At 33.8% G+C, this 22601-nt stretch overlaps 1 protein-coding gene across 3 annotated transcripts; it reads left to right on the forward strand.

Annotated features, from left to right (window-relative positions):
• The first annotated feature begins 1098 nt into the window (after nucleotides 1-1098).
• On the forward strand, nucleotides 1099-18375 carry LOC110024050 (transcription initiation factor TFIID subunit 10). Of its 3 annotated transcripts, none has more exons than XM_020723783.1 (7): nucleotides 1099-1349; nucleotides 2194-2280; nucleotides 2350-2414; nucleotides 5612-5674; nucleotides 16391-16445; nucleotides 16825-16875; nucleotides 18015-18375. In XM_020723783.1, the coding sequence occupies exons 2-7, from the start codon at nucleotides 2197-2199 to the stop codon at nucleotides 18093-18095; spliced, it is 399 nt and encodes a 132-aa protein (XP_020579442.1). In that variant the 5' UTR covers nucleotides 1099-1349; nucleotides 2194-2196; the 3' UTR covers nucleotides 18096-18375. The 3 variants fall into 3 exon arrangements, with proteins under 3 accessions (XP_020579442.1, XP_020579440.1, XP_020579441.1); XM_020723781.1 differs by having other exon boundaries at nucleotides 1116-1404; XM_020723782.1 differs by having other exon boundaries at nucleotides 1116-1366.
• The last annotated feature ends 4226 nt before the right edge of the window (nucleotides 18376-22601 follow it).

The following is a 22601-nucleotide window of genomic DNA, read 5'->3' on the forward strand; positions in this document are numbered from 1 at the left end:
GGCAGACGACGACAATGGTTGGATGGTGATGCTCAACTACCGCACTCTCAAGACCCCTTCCAAGCGACCTCGCTCCCAAATTTGGCCCAAGCGAAAGCTATTGCTGCCGAGTGGGAGTATCAGGTCAGCTTGCCCTCTCTTCCTTCAATTTGTGATGCATTTTCTTGATGGTTGGTCGACATTGTGCACCGTCGACTTGCAAAACATTTATGGATTTCTCTCACTGGTTAACATCTAGTTCAAGATGAAGGTCTTTAATGACAATCTCCGACAGGAAAAGCGGAGGAGGAGACCCTATCGACTGTCATCTCTCCAATTCTTTTCGCTTCCCTGATCGGCTTCAAACTTTTCAGCGAACGAGAGTTATGCAGAGGGAGCGAGGGTAGGGGCGAAAGGTGACTTTTCGCCCAAATGAAACGCAGATCGCAGTTCCTCCCATGCGATCTGCGTTTAATGTAAATATGTTTTCAAACAGACGGTAGCGCTTTAAAAAATGCCACCACTGTAAATAAGCTGACTAAGATATGTAAGCTTGTTTTTTTTATGCAATGGGTTGAGCCCAGTTTTGCCAAAAGATTTATTTTTTTATATATTTTTTGAAATTCACAAAAATAAATGCCATCGGTTTGAAAATCACGCGTTTAGTTGGACCCGTATGCATATTTCCTCCGTCCCTGCGGAGTACCAACTAGGGCTGTCAAAAAAGCTCGTTGTTCGCGAACAGCTCGTGTTCAACTCGTTAAGTAGCTCATGTTTGGCTCGTTTGTTAAGTAAACGAGTCCAACACGAACAAATATTTAAAGCTCGAATTATAAACGAGCCGAACATGAACAACTCTTTGTTCGCTCGCGTCCGACTCCTTTTAGCTCGAAATTAAAAAAAATAATTATTTATATAATAATATATTACATATATTATTTATATAATAATATATTTTATATATTTATATCTAAGTTTAAATTATAATATATTATGTGATAATGTAGTTAGTGTTCTCTTTTATATACTTGATCTAAGTTCAAATCTAATACTTTGTACCTATTTTTTTTAATTTAATTTTTTCGAGCCGACGCATTTATCACGAACAAATTTAAAACACAGAAGATTTCAAACAAGAGACGAGCCAACCCTCAGCTCGCTCCAGATCGGCTCGTTTACTGCCCTACCAAGCAAGAGGCCGAGGCGAACTCCTAGCAGCAGGCCAGCAGCCACCCGCCCTCCATTCTCATAAGCAGTCTCCTCTAGCGGCGGCGGCTTCAGGGTTTCGCTTTTCTCTCGTTCCTTGCGCTCACAACTCAATATATGCTTTCTCTTACTTTTTCTTGAAGCTCTCACCTCCCGAGTCGAAGGTCAATCAAATTTTTTTGTAATCCACTAATTTCTGGGAGTGTTCAATTTTTTAGGGATTTAGTTTTTTTTTTTTTAAATCCAAATTCTACGAAGTTTCCGTTTCGCATGGAGATATTTAATTAGGGTTTATGTCCTTACTGCTTATTATGGTCAGGTTTCTTGTCTACTCTTGTGTTACGAATTGCGATATTGTTCAGAAAATTGCTTCCAGTGCCAAAAATATTCCATCTCCTAATTGTATCCTCCCTCATATACAACTTATGGCATGAAATGAAAAAAAAATAATAAATTGTAAGGAGTTCCATCTGTTATGCTCTGTTTTTGGATTTATTTCGAAGTGGCACATAACAAGTAGATGGCTTAAAACTGATTAGTTGCGCGTTGAAGTCTATATGTTTTATAAGGAGCTGGCTGGTTTAGTGCTTTTTGGATTTACATGTATTATTATATCAGTGATTGAAATAAATGCAATAATTGATCAAAGTATTCTAGCAATAATGATAATTGTTTGTATCAGTCATGTTGTGAAAATTTTCTATGTTGTTATATTCAGTTTGAACTTGCAATGATTCTTGTTTGGAGTTAAATATAGATATGTATCATTTACTTCAGAAATAAAGTCTTAATTTTTTTGAATTCTTGTTAAAAATTTAGATAAACTACATTTGTTTAAGTTAACATGAATAAAATTATTTATTATTTAACATGCACATTCTTTTTGCCTTGGCTTAAAAATAATTTATTCTATTATACCTTTTCTACCCCTTTTAAACAAGCACATCCGACTTTTGAAGAAACAACATGAATTAAGCAAGGATTTTGTTCTTCTCCTCGTCCTTCCAGGAAATGAATTCCTCAAATGAAGGGAGGCATGATGATGAGGCTGCACTGACTGAGTTTCTCTCCTCACTGATGGATTACACTCCCACTGTAAGAAAATTCTCACCACTCTTAGTTGATAAAACTATTCACATCAACCTTATGATTTCCTTTTTGCAGATCCCCGATGAGCTTGTGGAACACTACCTGGGTAAAAGTGGCTTTCAATGCCCAGACTTGCGATTGTAAGTTTTCCGATTCTTTTCTTCTATTGGGGCATTTACGTACATACCACACAATTCTTATGTATTTACATATCTAACAGCTAAACTTTAATATTTACATTCATAGCTGTTAAATCTTTAACATCACATCAAAAGTATCACTTTTTCTAACTTTTAAAAATTCAAATACATCTTTTTATGCATTGCTTATAGTATCAAGGTGGTATAAAAATAAATATCAAACTTTAGGGGTTAGATATGCAAATTCATAAGAATTGTGTGGTACATATGTAAATGTCCCTTTTCCTTTTTATGAACTTGCTATGGTTTACTAGATTAGTTTCTATGTTTCCACTTGATTCATCATATATGGTGATTTTTGAAGCTTTGATTCTACTTTAATGATCACCTTAATATAAAATGGTGCATCAGGCGTGCTAATGTCTTGACATGATTAAGTTCATTATTGTGAGATTTATACCTATTATTTTAAAATTTAGATTTGGCTATTGAATTCTGACTGTGATCCTCTAAAGTGTAAGAATTTGACAATGAATAGAAGATAACCTATGTGGCCATGTTTGGAAGATGCTTCTAGAAACTTAGCTTATTTCTTGGTTCTTAAATTAGTAGGAAACATCACTTTAATTTTCCTCCATGGGGAATTATTTTTGAAGAAGGTAGAGCCATATTAGATTTTGCTTTAGCGTATGATTTTGTTATTGCTAATACATTATTCAAGAAAAGGGATGAACATATTATTACTTATAAGGGATGAACATATTATTACTTATATTACTTATAAGAATGGATCTAATTAAACACAAATTGATTATTTTCTTATGAGAAGAAGAGATTGTCGAGAATGTAAAGATTTTAAGGTCATTCAAAGTGAGGATTTAACAACTCAACATCGATCATTAGTTCTAGATTTTAAGATGAAGAGTTGTAAAATAAAAAATACTAGGAATCATCGTCGTATAATTAGATGAGGGTTCCTAAAAGACACAAATAAAAATATTTTTGTGAGTAAAATTCATGATTTCAAGATTTGAGATGTTTATAAAAAAACATACTTTATGTGGGATAAAGTAACATACACTATTAAACAAGTGACAAAAGAGGTAATTGGAGAATCAAAAGGAAAATTTTCTATAAATAAAAATAGTTGGTGGTGGAATAATAATGTGCAAGAAAAGATAAAATATAAGAAGTTATGTTATAAAAAGTTGGTTTAAATGCAAATGCTTAGAGAGTTGGGAAAAATATCAAATGGCCTGTAGGGAGTCTCAGAGAACAATTTGTAACGCTAAAAATTCTGCTTTTAGTGATCTTTATAATAGATTAGATACTAAGGAGAGTGAAAAATATATCTATAAACTAGCCAAACAAACGGAAAAGAAAAGTAAAAATTTAAATAAAGTGTATTAAAGATGAAAATCAAAAAGTGATTTTCTTAAAAAAAAATATTCAACATAATTGAGTGAGTTATTTTGATAAACTTTTTAATGAAGTTTCTGAAAATACGATCGACCTTAGTGATCTTAATATCGTTAATAATAATAAAATGATTCATTTGAGGAGACTTTAAAGAAAACAAAGGGTGGAAAGTCTGTAGGGCCTAATGATATCCCATTTGAAGTGTGAAAATATATAGGAGATTGGGAGTTTCTTGGCTTACTAAACTCTTTAATATTATTTTAAAAATTAAAAAGATGCCCGAGGAGTGGAGGAAGAGTATTTTGGTCCTCATTTTTAAGAATAAAGGGATGCACAAGAGTGTGCAAATTATAGATGAATTAAGTTGATGTGTCATACTTTAATATTATGAGAGATGGTAATTGAACGTAGGTTAAGACGTATTACAGAACTTTCTCATAATCAATTTGGATTTATGCCGGTTAGGTCTATTATGGAAGCTATACATTTATTGAGAGGTTTGACAGAGAAATTCATAGATAATAGAGAAAATAATAAAGGGGATCTACATGTGATTTTTATTGATTTAGGAAAAGCTTACGATAAGGCTCCAAGAGATATCCTTCAGAGAGATATCCTTTGGAGAGTTCTCGAGAAGAAATGTGTTGACATGACTTATATCCAAGTCATTAATGATATGTATACTAGAGCTGTTACTTGTGTTTGAAGAGGAGAATTGACCAAATATTTTCCTATTTCTGTTGGATTACATCAGGGATCAACTTTAAGCCCTTATCTTTTCGCTTTGTTATGGATGCGCTTACTGGACATTCACAGGAGGATGTACCTTGGTGTATGTTTTTTGCTGATGATATCCTTCTCATATATATGACAAGAGAGAAAGCTTAGAAAAAACTTGAATTATGGAGATCTACATTGGAGTTTAAAGGCTTTCGTTTGAGCAGAACTAAAACTGAATACATGGTATGTAATTTTAGTAGTATTAGCTTTAGTGTCAGAATTGTAACTGTGGGTGATCAAATTATTTAAAGGTGTGAATGCTTTTGATATCTCGGGTTTATTGTTCAAAGTGACAGTGATATGGATGGGGATGTTATTAGTAGAATTCAAGTTGGTTGGTTGAAGTGGAGGAATGCTTCGGGCCTATTGTGTTATGGAAAAGTACCGCTTAGACTAAAAGGACAATTGTATAATATGGTGGCGAAACCTTCATTGCTCTATGGCGTTGAATGTTGTCCTTTAAAAAAGAAGCATAAAACTAAGTTAAGTGTTGCAGAGATGAGAATGATTAGGTCGATGAGTAGCTTTTCACTTAGAGATAAAATGTGAAATGAATATATCCGTGATAGGGTTGGTGTAGCTCTAGTGACAGTCAAAATTAGAGAGAGTTGTCTTAGATGGTTTGGTCACATTAAAAGTTTTCCATCTGATGATTCAATTAGGAGAGTAGATGTTTCAAATTTGACTTATGTTAAGAAAGGCAGACAAAAAGCTAGAAAGACTTCGGTATATTGTATAAAAAATGATCTTAATTTATTATAATTAAATGAAGATATGACACTCAATAGGACGCAATGGAGAAAAAGAATTCATGTAGTTTACCCCACTTAGTGGGATAAAGATTTGGTGTTGTTGGTGGGAATATTTTTTGAATCTTTATATTTCTAATATTTTCATTCCAGAATTTTTTTATGCCTTTATTATATTGACGGCTTCCTTTTCTGTTCACCATAAGTACCCATCAATAAGTGCTCCTTGTTGTGTTTTTATTTTGGCAGAACAAGGCTTGTTGCTGTAGCCACCCAGAAGTTCATCTCCGAAGTTGCAAATGATGCACTTCAGTATGTTTTGCTTTCCCATTTATTTTTGTTGTTTTCTTTAAGCTATTATGAGTATTTCACATATAAAATTGTAATAGTTTGTTTTTATACTTAAATTTATGGTAAACATGAAATTCAGATGCCAGTGTGTTTTTGCAATGTAATAATGGTAATATGCGGTTTTGTGTTCTATGATTCCAGGAAAGCCTTTTATATTCACTTAGAAACTGACCTATGCTCACTAAAATTTCATGTAAACCGCACAAGTCCCTTTAATTTTATGCTCCTATAAGTTTAAATTAGTTGTTGATTATTCATTTTGCCATTAACTTTTACACTATGATGCATTTATTAATGTATAGCTAACATAACAAATAAAAGTGTAATAAGATGATTTTTGTATTGCAATCATGATAATATATACATTTGTATCATAGTGTAAAAGTTAACATAACAAATCTTAGCATGATATGAGAATATCATATGGCAAGTCAATAACTAAGAAATTTTAGGATACATATTGGACATTGCATATTTATTTATTTATTATTAAAATGAAACTTCATTATGTACTTTTTTAGTGACAATAACCATTTGATTAGTATCAAATTTGAAATAATAAATGTAGAATTTGGCATGCAATGATGATAAAATGAGGTTTTTGTTCTATGATTCGAAAACCTAACTATTCTCACTAAAATGTTTTGTAAATTTGTTTTGTTGCTTTAATTTTTTATGCTTGTATACATCTTTATCAGCTATTGATTAGTTTTCTTTTTACCATTAACATACCCTATGGTGCATGGGCACACAATCAACTTTGGGTCCGTTTGGGGCAGCTTATTTGTTGCGGTGGCGTTTTGAAAATGCACCTGGTCTGTTTGGATAAACTGCGTTTTGGCAGTTTATGCATTTTGAAAACACTGAAAATAGCGTTTTTTTCACACACCTATCAGGTGCGGTGGCAGTGGTCTGACTTTTACAAAAAAATAAAAATTTGTAATAGCCACCGCACCTAGCTTATCAACAGATTATTTTTAATCAGCTTATCAGCAGATCATTCAATAAGCTGCAGCTGCCCCAAACAGACGAAGAACATGGTAGTATAAAATTCAGATAAGGGCTGTTGATTTTGGTATGCAATTATCATAAGATGAGGGTTTGTCTCCCATAATTCACAACACTAACTATTTTCACTAAAATGCTATGTAAATTGCACGTTGCTTTTATCTTTTGTGCTTGTATACCTCTTTATTAGGTTATTAATGACTTTTATTTTTACCATTAACTTTCCCTATGATGCTTGAGCACACACTTAGCTTAGTAGTCGAAGAACATAGTAGTCATGAAAAAAATCAATAATTAAGAAATTATAGCACTCAAATAGGACATTATGTTTTATTTTTCTGAAATTTATATACATACCACACATTTCTTATGTATTTACATATCTAACACCTAAACTTACATATTTACATGCATAACACTTAAAAAAGTTAGCACACATAAAAAAATACAACAATTAATAACATGTCAAAAGTGAATGCACCTTTTCATGCTTAGATTTGTGACCAAAGTGTTATGAGTGTAAATATCAAATTTAGGTGTTTGATATGTAAATACATAAGTTCTTGGTATGTATTTAGATTTTCTTATATTTTTTATTATTGAAATGAAAAAAATAACTTCCTTATCAATTATAAGACATTTTAATTTAATATAAAAAATAATTGGAACAACATAATATCCTTATAATATTTTAACTACAAAATTATGAACAACGAATTCTTCTTTTATATTTATTTAAAAGAATGAAAAGAATTTTAATATTGAAACCATGTATTAAAAAAATGGATATATGCCACTGAATAGTAGCTTACATGATTGTTTCTTTCTTTTTTTTTTTCATTCAAAGAGAGCCATAATTTCTATCTCTCGTCTCTAATTTTTTCCTTAAAAAAAAGTGTAATAAGATGATTTTTGTATTGCAATCTTCCTTTTGTATTAAAACAAATAAAATATTTTCACTCCTTTTAATTTTAGATTCAAATTTGTTGTGTTCAACTGGGTTGGCCGAATTGTGTCAATGTATAACATTTATTGCCCATTCTTATCAGTTTTTTTAAAGTGCCTTGTATTATAATAATTCTAAATGATGGTGCATTCTAACTTTTTTTTATTCATAGTGTGAATTTTGGTAAATATTTATCTCATAAGCATTCAAGTCCTTATCTATAATCTCTCTTTGATTTTAATTTATACAGTGTGGGAAGTGAGAGCAGGTGATGCATAGGAACTTGTAGATGCCAGACATTTTTTCTATTAGGTATTATGTAATACTGTGGCATTTGGTGGGTTTTTCAAGTTATAGAGGTAGAGAAAAATAGAAAGATTAGGGATTCATTTGAGTAATGATAATGTAGAGAGAATTATGTATCTCTAAAGAGAGGAGTTTTGTATAATAAGGATAGAATCAGTGGAATCGAGTGTTGTAGTGTTTTAGGTCCTCAGAGTGATGGTAATGACGGATCCTATTTTTTCAATTTCTTTATGATAGGAAAGAGCGAGAGAGGTTAGTGAGCATAACAAGGGAAGGTAGTGAAAGAAAAGAGAAAACTACATATAAAAAGAAGAACATATATGAGAGAGTCAAGTAGAGCTTCAAACACATGCAATTAATCATGAAAAATGTTGGTTCGTCTTTCAATACATAATACAACCTTTGGAGATCTAGTTATAAACCGAGAAGGACATTTGAGCCTTATTCACTAGCCATGATCATATAAAAGTTGGAAATAATTAAAAAAATTTCCTAAAACATAAGCAAACCTACTCTAATTTTATAAAGTGAAAAAAAAACTATCCTTAAGACAAAAATTACATAAAATTGAAAGAAATTTTGATTTATGAGATACCAAAATGGAGAAAGGAGCTATAATAAGGTTGGTCAACAGATCAGGTTGATTGTTATTGTAATATAGATGTTTTCATAATGATCCTGCAAAAAGTAGGAGATAGTTCTAATCACTTTCCCTAAGTAGATAGAATTCTCCTAGGAAGAGTATTGTGATGATATTAAATTTCATAGTGATTCAATGTTTTTTGGAGTCCCTTCACATGAATGCTGAGAATTTTTTGATGCTGTTTGGCTACACTGACAAATTAGGTGTTGTTAGACGTATGGACCTATGCTGACTTCACCAAATGATAGTCAAGGATTTTTTTTGATGGTGGATGGCCTGACTAACAAATAAAGTGGCAAGACTAAATTAATGATGGATGGTTAAACTGACAAATAGGACTGACCTACAAAATGAAGGATCTTTTATCTGATTTTTTTTTATATAGCTATAAGTTGGTTTTGGTATTATTAGTTTGATTTGATATTCGATAATATTTTTGAGGACCAGCTACATCATTAAATTGACAGAATTTTGAATGATTCTATTTCCAGTAGCTTTACATAGTCCTTATCTTCATTCTGTTTGTTTAGCAGATCATTCTACTGGCGTTTTCTACTAGTTACCTCTCATATGGTGAAAATGGATTCTTTGATCTTTTTGTTAGGATCGTCCATCAGTATAACCTGGTCTAAGATTCACTGTACTGAAATGAGATGCCACCGTGTCTCTTTAGTACTAATTTTTTTTTAATTTTTTAAATTATATTTTGCTAGCATCAATAGGGTATTGGTTAATGGATTCATCATCACAATCAAACATAGCCTTATCCCAACTATTTGGGGCCAACTTTTATGAATTTACATTTTTCACTATTCTTGATGATTATTACTTGAGATGTTAAATCTATTTGACTATGCGCTTTTGCGTAAATTTTGTTTGTGTAGTTTTTTCCGACAATTTTACTTCTCTAATTTTTCCATGTTAATTTTATGTATAGATTTTTGCATCTTCTATTTTCTTTTGTTTATGCCCAAGCAATTTAATTCTATTTTGAACCATCTTATTCTCAATAGAATTTATTAATGCTACCCATTTCTATAAACATTTATCATTTTATCATTTCTAGTATTGTCAAACATCTATTTAACAAAGTTATGTATCACTTTATTTTATCATGAATTTTTTTAAAGAAACTCTTTCATTGCAAATACTTGTGGTTACCAAATAGTTCAATTGATAAAGACATTTGGAAGTTTTTTCGGAACTTTGGTTCTAGTATAATATTTATGAATGGTTAGTTTTAGCCATTATTAATTCCTGTTTATTCCGAGTTATTAGCTTGGATTCTTTATTATTCATTAATTTTCTAATGTATCTTGTTTTTATTTCTTTCCTTACTAGTAGATCATGTAATGGGTAGGGCTGTCAAAACGGCTCGTTGTTCGCGAACAGCTCGTGTTCGGCTCGTTAAGAAGCTCGTGTTTAACTCGTTCGCTAAGTTAAGGAGCCAAACACGAACAAAGATTTGTTTGTTCGTGTTTGACTCGTTTTGGCTCGAAATACTACTCATCAATTATATATATATATATTTGATGAGTAGTATTTCAAGCCAAAACAAGCCGAACACGAACGAACAAATCTTACAAAGATTTATAATCAATTAAAATTATTAATTAAGAAAATAGAATAAAAATTATTAAATTAGATTCAAATGATGTTTTAATATAAACAATAATTCTTAAATCTTGCCCCATCCCTTAACATCTTATGACTACGTGATTAGGGTTGTCAAAACGACTCTTAGTTCGCGAACAACTCGTGTTCAACTGGCTAAGAAAACGAGCACTGTTTTTGAGCTCGAAATATAAACGAGCTGGGTTCGCTCGTGTTTGACTTGTTTATACCCCTAATAATCGGTATTTATATCCCTCTTTGTATCAATAAGATTTACCTTCGGTTATATCCTCAAAGTTAACATGGTATCTGAGCCAGGTTCTAACTTAGCTGCCACTGGGTGTCTCCCATAGCCGCTGACTCGCAGACTTTCGTTGCAGTGTTGGTTCTCCCTCCAGCCGTTCGTTCTAACATTTGTTCCAGTGCCGGTTCTCCCTCCAGCTGGTCGATCTAGCGGCCAGGTCTTCCTTCCAGGCGCAGCTTCTTCTTTCAGCCGACCGAATGTCCCTCCAGATCCTCAATCCAGCTCACTAGGGCTTCCTTCTAGCAGTTGGATCCTTCTTCAACTAGATGGGTCTCTCTCCAGGGTCGCTGAAGCTCTTCCAGATTTTCTTTCTACCTGGCCAGAGCTTCTTCTAGCCGTCGAACCTTTCCTCTGTCAGCTAGGTCTTTCTCTTGGATCGCCGAAGCTCCTTCCCCGAGGCCGCATCTACCCCTATAGGATCTCCCGTTTCTAGTTCTCCCTCTTGCAACTAGAATATTCCTATGTCTCGGCATACCCATATCTCCTTTGGCTTAGTCAGAATCATGGTATACTCCACCATGGTGCCAACTTCCGACGATGTACTTGAATCCACTGGAGGACCAACACCAACCTCAATTCTTCTGCAGACCGAGGGACCAGAAAATAACATGAACTTCTTGATCACAACTCATATGTTGAACGACTCTAACTTTCTCCAATGGTCTCAATTTGTGTCTTTGTTCATCAAAGGTCGTCGGAAATTCAGTCATTTCATTGGTATGTTTCGTGAACCTCCAAAGAGTGACCCAACGTATGAAGCTTGAGAAGTGGAGAATTCCATGGTTATATCGTGGCTTATCAACTCCATGACAACTTCTATTCACTGATCATATATGTTCCTTATTTTCACTAGTGCTCTCTGGACGACAGTCTGTGATATCTACTCGGATGTAGGGAATTCCAACCAACTCTATGAGATGTCTAAGAAAATCCATGAGGCAAAACAAAGATCAAGGACCTCCAGTACTACAATGACCTAGTTGCATTATGGATGAAATTCGATCTCTGTTATGACTACACTTAGGAATCTCCAACCGACCTATCTCTCTTCCAGTCAATTTTAGAAAAATTTTGCATGTTACAATTTCTGGTAGGCGTCAACAAAGTTCTTGACGAAGTCTGGGGACATTCTTGGTAGGGATCCTCTTCCTTTGACTCACGCTACTTTCGCTGAGGTTCATCGCAAAATGAGCCATGCTTGGTGCTTCTACTCCGTCGGCCAAAGTATCTGCCTTGGTCTCTAATAGTTCTCAACCTGGGGTTGGTCATCCCACTTGTGATTATTTTCAAGCCCCCAATCACACTCGTGATAAGTGTTGGAAGCTCCATGGGAAACCTATATCCAAACCTTCAGCTAAATCTCCCGCTGCCAAGGTTCTCGCTATGACATCTGAATCTGAATCCAACATGGTACTTCGGTTTCTACTTAGGATAATCCGAAATCCTCCAATTCCCTTAAAAGTCAAATTGATCACTTAATCACGCTACTTGAATCCAGCCAGCTCTTTTCCGTCTCGTCGACCTCCCACGTTCGTTAAGGTATCAATCCTATAACACTTACTTCTTTTGCTCTTTCTAGTCCATGAATCATTGATTTAGGTGCCACGAACCACATGACTGGTCTTGAAGCTCTCAAGCATTCTTGGCATACTATCCTTGCTCAAGGAAATATGCTGTTAAAATTGCTGACGGATCAAAGTTCCATTGTTGGTGAAGGGTCTGTTTCTTTAACAACAGGTGTAACTCTGGAATCTGTGTTACATATACCTCTGTTGAAGTGTAACCTTTTATCTGTCAGTAAGTTGACATGTGATATTGATTGCGTTGCTTATTTTTCTTCTAATGTCTGTCTTTCAGGATCGTCGTTTGGGGAGGATGATTGAAACTACTAAGCGGGTAGATGGGTTTTATTTCTTCAAAGAGAAAAACACTGAGAACGAGGACACTCCATCCAACAACTGTAGTTTATCTTAGTCTACTGAATGTCCTATTATGTTATCACACTGTCGTTTGGGTCATCATAATTTCTTGTATGTAAAAAAGTTATATCCGTTGATGTTTACTAATATAAAAGCTTCTAATTTCAATTGTGAAACTTATCAGTTATTTAAACATCATCGTGTTCCCTATCCACCCCACAATTACACACCTTCTGCGCATTTCTCTCTTAGTCACAGTGACTTATGGGAATCCTTTGTACTCCTAGTTACACCAATAAATGGTGGTTCCTTTGCTTGATGACCATGCTTGGACGACGCGAGTCTATATTTTAAAAGATAAATTTGCAGCTTTTGTTACTTTAAAAAGTTTTCACACCTTTAAAACTTCTATTCAAGTTCTTCGGATTGATAATTGTCGTGAATTTTTTAACTTTTTAGTAGGAGAATTCTTGGTAAGTAAGAACATTCTCCATTGTAGCTCGTTTGTAGACACTCAACAAATTGGATTAGCTGAGAGAAAACAACACTCGGATATTGTGGGTCTATATTTTAAAAGATAAATTTGCAGCTCCTGTCACTTTAAAAAGTTTCCACACCTTCAAAACTTCTATTCAAGTCCTTCGGGCTGACAATGATCGTGAATTTTTTAAATTTTTAGTAGGAGAATCCTTGTAAGTAAGAGCATACTCCATCATAGCTCGTTTGTCGACACTCAACAAAATGAAATAACTAAGAGCAAAAACCAATATCTCCTCAACGTTACTCACTCCGTTATGTTTCACTCTAATGTTCCAAAACATTTATGGAATGATGTTATTCTTAGTGTCACTCATCTCATTAATAGAGTTCCCTAAAAAATTCATAACTCTGTACCCTTTTAATCGTCTTGAGATTGTGTTTTCCTAACAATTGAGCCTTCTCCACTTTAGATCCCAAAATTTTTGGACGCACAACCTTTGCTCGGAACACGACCTCAACTCGGAGTAAACGATCCATGGTGCATAAAATGTGTTTTACTCGTATACTCTGCCACTCGAAAGGGGAATCAATGCCTTGACCTTCCACAAATAAGGTCTATGTGAGTGGCGATCCCCTTTTTTGAAATTGTTCACTACTTTCCTAACTCGGCCTCCAGTGAGGGAGAGCTGAAGTTCTTGGAAATTGTTCTTTGCCCTACTTCTGTGGATGTTCCCCAACGTCACATACTATCGAGGAACCCTTTGTTTATTTGTTTCCACCCACTTCTCCTACCATCAAGGAACCCGCTGTCCCTGGTTCCACCAGCGCATCCTTTCACTCTTTGTGTCTTCACTTGACACACTCGTTCTGATGCATCTTCTATGGAGCTTGCTAACCCCTTGCTGGACCCTGAATTCCCTCCTACTCCAATGGAGGAAGTCAATTCCTCTTGTAAGGTACACAATCAGGTATGCTCTTTTTATCCCATGACAAATTATGTCTCTTTACAGATTATCGCCAACCTATAGAGCGTTTGCTATGATCCTGACCAACCATTAGCTTCCATCTACTATTGAGGTTCCCTAGTAAACCTAGCTTGGAAAGCCGTCATCATGGAGGAGATGAATGCCCCTTAGCGAAACCATACTTGAGATATTGTTGATCTTCCTCAGGGCAAGAAAGCAGTGGGATGCCGATGGATTTTTAGCATCAAGTTTAAATCAGATGTATCCTTTGAACGCAACAAGGCACGACTGCTTGCCAAAGTACTCACAGATTTACGGAGTTGACTATGAGGAGTCATTTGCTATAATTGCTAAATTAAACACCATTTAAGTCTTCTTTTCCTTGTAGTGAATCTGGATTTACACTTATTCTAGCTTGATGTGAAGAATGCTTTCCTGAAGAGCGATCTTACAGAGGAGGTATACATGATTTTTCCTTCAAGCTTTGACTGCACTGCCTCCCAGGGGCAAGTATGTAGGCTGCGAAAATCCTTCTATAGATTGAAGCAATCACCACTGCATGGTTTCTGGAAACTCATAAAGGTGGTGCTAGGCTATGGATTCACTTAGGCTCAATCAGACCACGCGCTCTTCTTCTGACATTTCTCCAGCGACTCGATAGCTATCTTTATCGTCTATTTTGACGATGTTGTTCTCAATGGTTGTTATTTACCAACATTGGAGTCTCTGAAAGGTACTTTTGCTGCTTCCTTTTTGGATCTCTCTGGTAGTTCTTAGGCATGAAAGTTGCTCGGTCATCATAGGATATTTACTTGTCTCAGCAAAAATATGTGATTGTCCTTTTGACAGAGAAAAATCTTCTCCTGTGCAAAGCAATGATTGTCCCAATAGATCCAAATGCAAAACTTCTTGATGTTTCCAATGCAACTTCTCTAAACTAGACTTACTACCAATCCTTTGTATGGAAACTGATCTACCTTGCTTACACACACACCGACATGTGCCACACAGTTGTGATAGCCAGTCAATTCATGCATGATCCCTATGAGCACCATCTTCAAACTGTTCAGTTGATTCTCCACATTTAAAAGGCACACGAGACTCATATTTGTATTTTTTCCCACCATATTTCTCTTTCTATTGCAGTTTATACAGAGGCGGATTGGGTCAAGTCCATTTATGATTGACGATCTATCTCGGGGTACTGCTCATTTGTGTTGGGAAATCTGGTCACGTGGAAAAGAAAGAAGCAGTTTGTAGTTTCTCGGAGCAGTGCAAAAGCCGAATTTAGGTTAATGTTCCTGGAAAATTGTGAAGCTCTCCGGTTACACACCATGCTCCACGAATTATGTATGTTAGTTTCCGCTCCTTTACAATTCTATGATAGCAAGACAACCATTAGCATTGCTCACAACCCGGTTCAACATGATCAAACCAAGCATGTTGATATTGATCGAGACTTTATTAAGGAAAACCTTGAGTCCGGGAAAATTTGTATTTCATTTGTGCCATCTAGTAGCTAGTTGACATATATTCTCTTAAAGATACTTCTTTGGCCACTATTTGATGATTTCAAATCCAATTTAAGCATGACTGTCATCTATGCTTGAACTTGAGGGGGAGTATTAGAATATTAATTAATGGTTAGTTTTAGCCATTATTTATTCCTGTTTATTTCGAGTGATTAGCCTGATTCTTTATTATTCCTTTCCATTTCTATTGTATCTTATTTTTATTTCTTTCCTTACTAATAGATCCTGATATTTACCCCTCTTTGCATCAATAAGATTTACATCTGGTTCTATCCTCAAAGTTAACAGGTCCATATTCCGCCTGCATCAAGAAATCCCCAAACTTTTGGTGGGTACCCAAAAAAAAAAAAAAAAAAAAAAAACCACTTCCCTTATCAGCAGTGAGTGATGGTGGAACGAGGCACATAGTTTAAGAGAAACAGTTTCTTTTGATTTGTTTTGAATTGGATGATGAAAAAACCAGCTAGTAGCAAGCGGAGGAGTGTCTGGTGGACCAATATGCACGCAAAAAATCTTTTTATAATTTTTTACAATGCAGGGATAATGCATACGCACAAATTCTATTATTTCCTATTATTTCTCTAAGGGAAGATATTAAATATATTAGTCGATTGATCCTCCATTTGCAAGAGGATAATGTTCATCCTAGCAGCCTTTCTATTTTTACAAGTGGACAATAGGCTATATACCAAACAAAGAAGTTAAAACGAGCAACATAATGGTTGTAAATATATATTTTTTAATTCTCCTCATTTCTCATTTCTCAATAAAACAAATAGTTAATTGTTATCGTAATTGAATAGGAATATGATCCTTTGTTGAAGTCTCATATCCTTCTCAGTCCATTTTTTCTTCTTCGTTTGGGGGCCTACATGTTTGCAATAGTAGACGTTCATTTTCCTTCTCTCCCTTAAAAAGAAGACGAGGAATGCTTATTGTCTTTAATTCTCATTGAATCAGGCATTGCAAAGCAAGGTTAGCTGCACCAGTTAAGGATAAGAGTAAGCAGCCGAAGGTGCTGCCTGGTTTCTTTTAGCATTATAATTTTGGGGACTTTACATACTTAGTAACAATTCTTATGTATTTACATATCTCACACCTAAAATTTCATATTTACACACATAGCACTTTGGTACTTTAAACCTATGCATGAAAACATGTATATAACATAGCAATCAACTCTTTAACATCACATAAAAAATAGGACTATATACTACCTTTTAAAAGTAAAATATACGTTTTGATGCATAGGTTTAAAGCTCCAAAGTGCTATGCATGTAAATATGAAAGTTTAGGGGTGAGATATGTAAATACATAAGAATTGTGTGCTATGTATATAATTGCTCCTTTAATTTATGTGATTGCAATAGTTGGTCTAATCAAGTTTTCGACAGGAGAAGCGTCTTGTTTTGACAATGGATGACCTTTCAAAAGCTTTGCGAGAGGTAAAGGAACAATGTGCCTTTGATTTCAGCTTTACTTTCATCAAACGCATTCTTTGAGTTCCGGTCCTTGCTCGTTGCATGAATATATTCTCGCAATTGTTTGTTATTTCCAACCTTGCGAGAGGTAGAAGAAAAACTGAAATTGTACCTTCTTTTATTTACTTAGGAGACCCCTCTGTTTATAATAGAGCGAGTTTATTATTCTAAGGTATAATTAAATAAACATACATCTTGTAATTTGATATTTTCATATGCTAACACAACCAATTTGGTTTTTCAGTTTTGTATTAGCTGCAAAGATTTAGATTTCACTTTCTGTTTATGATTTATCTATTATGGTCTTACTAGTTTTGGAGGTCAACTGCTATTTCGGCACTCAGTTACAGTTCCCTGTTTTCAGTGATTTCACTTATATTTTAAAATAAATTCTATGCAATTTAATTAATTATTATGAAATAAAATAGTTTAGAATTAAGTTATATTGATTATGAAGTTATATCTTGTAAAGATAATCTTATAAATTTCAAGTAAACTATATGCAAAAGCTATGCTTTCCGGCCCATTCTTTGCTTGTCCGCTAGTATTAGAATATATTAAATTCTTATCAGTTGTCTTTGATCCGGTTTTGATTGAAACGGATTTAAATTGGTCTAAAGTGGCCAATTCTGCAGAAAACTTCAAAACCGGATCCTTTGCGACAAAATGAGCGTTTGCTATTTGAAGTTTTGTCCTTCTTAAACACCAGCAGTTGCATTCCTTCGAATTATCAATAATATCTCATTGATTTTGTGATTATTTACATGCGTACCACACAATTTTTATGTATTTAGATATCTAACACCTAATGTTTGATATTTTGAAGCCCAAAAATATCATTTTACTTCGAACACCATGTGTTGCTCTTTTTTTGTTCAACCATCTTTCTGAATGGGCATCTTAGTTTACTGCTCAAAGTTTGTACAACTTTGGTGTTTTTGAACTTTTGATTCACCTTTTCCTGGTTGTGATTATTTTGTTTAGTAAATTATGCTGCCATTTGTGTGGCAAGCTTGCATCGGCTTTAATTTTTCAATTCAGTTTCATTATATTGTTTCATATTTAATCTTTTTTTTAAAAAAATTTTGCTTTGACTCGAGCAGTATGGCGTGAATTTGAAACACCAAGAGTACTTTGCTGATAGCCCTTTGACTGGAATGGATCCTTCATCAAGAGACGAGTGATTGAAGAAAAACCCTACATTTCTAAGGCTTTTTCTCAACTCAATAGGACTAATTATGAATAGCTTATTTGCGTCCTGGTTGTGACCCAAATCTATTTATCATATTATTAATTTGTAAATTCTGCTGCACCTTAACATCCAAACATGTCCCATGCATTCAAATAAAGAGCACCAATGTTAGTTTTGTACCAGGTGACATTGTTAACGTTTTTCAAATTGTAATGCTTCATGAACAAAACCCGTTATGTGCTTTGTTATTGTCTCTAAAAGTGTTTTTTTTATAATGGTGTGCCATGTACTTCACATTTTTTTTTCTGTGAGATTTTAATATTTATATTGCATTATTTGGCATATGATCAAGAGTGTTATCTGGAAGTAAAATCAACCTATGACTTGTTTTGTTTGGTTTGTCAAAAGGTTTGAAAAAGTTGCTGCCATTCACCTAATTGATGCTGTGATTTACAGTGGTGGTGAAGAAGCTACATAGGCTTCATTCATGGACATTGAAATTGTTCATTCTAATGAGAGTGCAATATGTCTAGCTTCTGCTTAATTTCTCTGTTTCATCAAATGTGAAGTAGATGGGAAAGGAACATGTAGCGCTGTATGTTCTCTTTCATACGTGAAAGAGTTTTAAGTGGAAGATAAAAAGCAAGGGAAGCTTTAGCTAATTTTGAAACCTAAATAAAGCGCAGTAGTAGTTTTTAAAACTCTTTAATTTAACTGGCAAAAGCCATGGTTATTTAGCTGTTTAGCATCTTCCGAGCCATAGTTTAATATTAGACTAAGGGTATATTTGGAGCAACCATCTGTTTTTTGGAGAATCAACTTCTCAGGAGCTGTCTGAAAGCTATTGATGGAGAAACAAGAGTCTGTTTAGAAGATCTGTTATGCTATAATTATTTATGATGAGAAATATTATTTTGCTTTTATATATGTAATATATTCGAATAATTGTAGTTTTCAGAAAAATTATAACAAAATAAAAGAAAGAGGTTCAGCTACATAAAAAAACTTCAGTATAGTGTAAAATATTCCAATACATAAAAAGGTGAGCAGTTAGTTCATGCATATAGTTACAATAATGAGGATAATCAAAAGAATCAGTTAGTTTAGAATGATGTTTGTTTTCATGATATAGAGATCAAGTTTTCAAGATAATATTCTCTTCATAGCAGCATCTCTCCTGACCCGATCATTGTCTGGAGTAATGTCATTCGTGTCATCAATCAAAGGAAAATAATTGCAATCTTCAGGTGCCTTGTTTCTGGGACAACAATAAAATCTTCTTCTTTAGTTGTCTTCTCTTTTTGAATAGTAATCAACACACCACGTGGCACAGCAGCAGGATGAAAATTTCGAAGTACCTGATGCTCTTAAACTCATGTTTCCTGTTATTATAACAAACTATAACTTCAATTGGAAAAAAAAAAGATATGTGACAAAAACATAAATAAAAAGTAAACAGGTTTACATTAAAAAATAAAAGGCAGTTAGGGCACATAAAAAAATCTACAATGCAGATCACTACAAAAATTTAAAAAATATAAATCCACAAATCAAAAGTACAGTTGAAATAGGAATTACCAATAAGAAATCCGTAGGTGATGCTACATAAATGTTAGTCGATGTGTTCACAAAAATATTAGTAATGTCTTCTCCTAACTCTATCATCTCTTGCATGCCTTCTCCTTCAGAAGTGTGAACTCATGTTTCCTGCTATTATAATATACTATGACTTCAATTGACAAAATAAAGTAAATATGCGACAAAACTATTTAAAAAATTAAATAGTTTTACAATAAAAAAATAAAAAGTAGTTAGGACACATAAAAAACTACAATACAGATTGCTATAAAGATTTTGATGATAAGCATCTACAAATCCAATGTGTAGCTGAAATAAGAATCATAAATAAGAAATTAGTAGGTGATGCTATATAAATACAGTTGATGCGTTTATTAAAGCATCTGTAATATCTTTTCTTAACGGTACAATCTACCACATGCCTTCTCCCTCAGAAGTGTTGTACTCGGTAATACTAAAAGTCCTCATCAGGCAATGAATGTCTGACCCGATGTTGGAATGCTTTCTCAGGCATGCATATAGAGTTTTCATCTAAGACCCTGAAATCAATATCATATTGGGGTGGATGCCTCAATATAAAATTATGGAGTACTATTGTTGCAACAACTATCTTTATCTGTTTTTTGAAAGAGTGCGTCAGTATATCTCGGAATATGACCCACTTTTTCTTCTATACACTTAATGCTCTCTCAATGACACTCCATAATGATGAGTGTCTTTTATTGAAGAGTTCATTCATTCCCTTAATCACTTGGCTGCAACACTCATAATAATGAATGTAGTACCTTGTGTTGGGGAATGACGAAAAGGAGGGCGTACCAAAGTTCTCATCACATATCTGTCTCCATAAAAAAAAAAAAAATATTTTTAGATTGAAGAAGAGGAGGTGAAATGAAATTACTCACCGATTTAATATTTTAAACTTTCATGTTTGCATTTGCTCATAACAAATTCCAATGGACATTTGTTAAAAATAACCATCAGTACACATAAGTGTCTCCATAAAAAAACATTTTTATATTGAAGAAGAGCACGTGAAATGAAATTACCGAGCTATCTAACATCTAAACTTTCATATTTGCATTGGATCACAACAATTTCTAATGACTATTTTTAAAAACAACCCACAATGCACATAACTATCTTCATAAAAAATAATTTTCAGATTGAAGAGAAGGTGGTGAAATGAAAATACTGGCTTGTTTAACAATTAAACTTTCCGATTTGCATTTAACCAAAACAATTTCAGATGAATATATTTTAAAAAAACTCACAGTGCACTTAACTGTCTTCAACAAAAGCTTTTTTAGATTTAAGAAGTAGAAAGTTAAATGAAATTATTGATTGATCTAATATCTAAACCTTCAAATTTGCATTGGCTCAAAACAATTTATGATGGATTTGTTTTAAAAACAACCCATAGTGCACATAATTGTCCCTATAAAAACTATTTTTCGATTTGAAGAAGAGGATGTTGACTGAAATTACTGACTAATCTGACATCTAAAATATCATAATTACATTGGTAAACAATAATTTCTAATTGATACTTTTTTAAAAATAAACAACATTGCATATTACTATATCCATAAAAAAAGCATTTTCAGATTGAAGAAGTGAAATGAAATTGTTGACTGCTCAAACACATAAACTTTCAGACTTGCAATAGCTCACAACAATTTTAGATGAATATATTTTAAAACTACTCATAATGCATATAATTGTCTCTATAAAAATCATTTCATGATTCAAAAAGAGGTAAATAAACAACCAATATATGGGTGGAATGTTGGAAGCAAAACAACAAAACAACCAAACACGAAAACGATGGAAATTGACATACGACCTCAACCACTAAAGCCTCAAATCATCAACAATTAAACCGAAAAGCAGATAAAGAAAAGAAAGTTCAGCGCAAATCATGAAACCACAAAAAAAAAAAAAAAAAAAAAAAAAAAAAAAAAAGAAAACAATAGAATGATATAATATACATGTAGAGAAAGTGAGCAGCAGGTGACGACAACGAGAACAAATGAAGAGGAGAACAGAAATCAGTTTTCCCTAGAACCACAATGACAGAAGAATGGATGGGAGAAGTCGAAACGAAATAAGGGATATTTGTCTGGACATAGGAGGGAAATAAAGAAAATGAGAAGGGGTAGCGTTGACTTTACAAACGTGGAACGAAGATCAAATTGCAAAACATGTCCGACTCCCCCGTCCCAACTTTCGCAGTTCCGCGAACAATCAGTGCTAATAACTACACACCAAAACGACCCCTAACACAGTTTTGAAGACAGTAATTAGTGAAAACGGTGCCCCAAACACACGCTAAGATTCCAATTCATCACATTTTTTGAGCATAGAAAAAGAACGGCTTTCAGTTCAAACATGCATGTGTAACTCATATGGTGTGCTAGAATGATAGGTGTATAGCTTTAAGCCGAAGCACTGCTTTCTATTTAAGCTTGCGATACAATGACTTTTCATTTTGTGTTTTGTTGTTGTTGTTTTCAAGTAGAGGAGACCAAGGATCTTTCGGAGATTTTATTGTGAAAGTTGTCCTTAAAAACACTCAATATTTTTGAGATGTTTTGAGTAATTTTAAAAAATTGAAAATAAGAACATATTATGTCTATATTAATCAAATATATTTTTAAAAGTAAAATAAAAATAGAGATAAAAATAAAATTCATCAGGCTCAAGAAGAACAAGCCAAGTTAATCTATAGAATCATTGAATCGTTTCAACCTGAGCAATCACCTAAATTTGAAGAAGCTACTCAGCCTGATTAAGTCCATGTTGTATGTATTAGCCTATCCTATCGTTTTTCTTGTAGCGATTGAGAGCCTAAACTATCATATATTAATCGGAGATTTCAAGAAGAGCCAAAAGCTTTGAATTTTGCCTTTGTGTTCTA

The sequence above is a fragment of the Phalaenopsis equestris genome, unplaced genomic scaffold (assembly GCF_001263595.1).
Source record: "Phalaenopsis equestris unplaced genomic scaffold, ASM126359v1 Scaffold000240, whole genome shotgun sequence".
Lineage (NCBI taxonomy): Eukaryota > Viridiplantae > Streptophyta > Magnoliopsida > Asparagales > Orchidaceae > Phalaenopsis > Phalaenopsis equestris.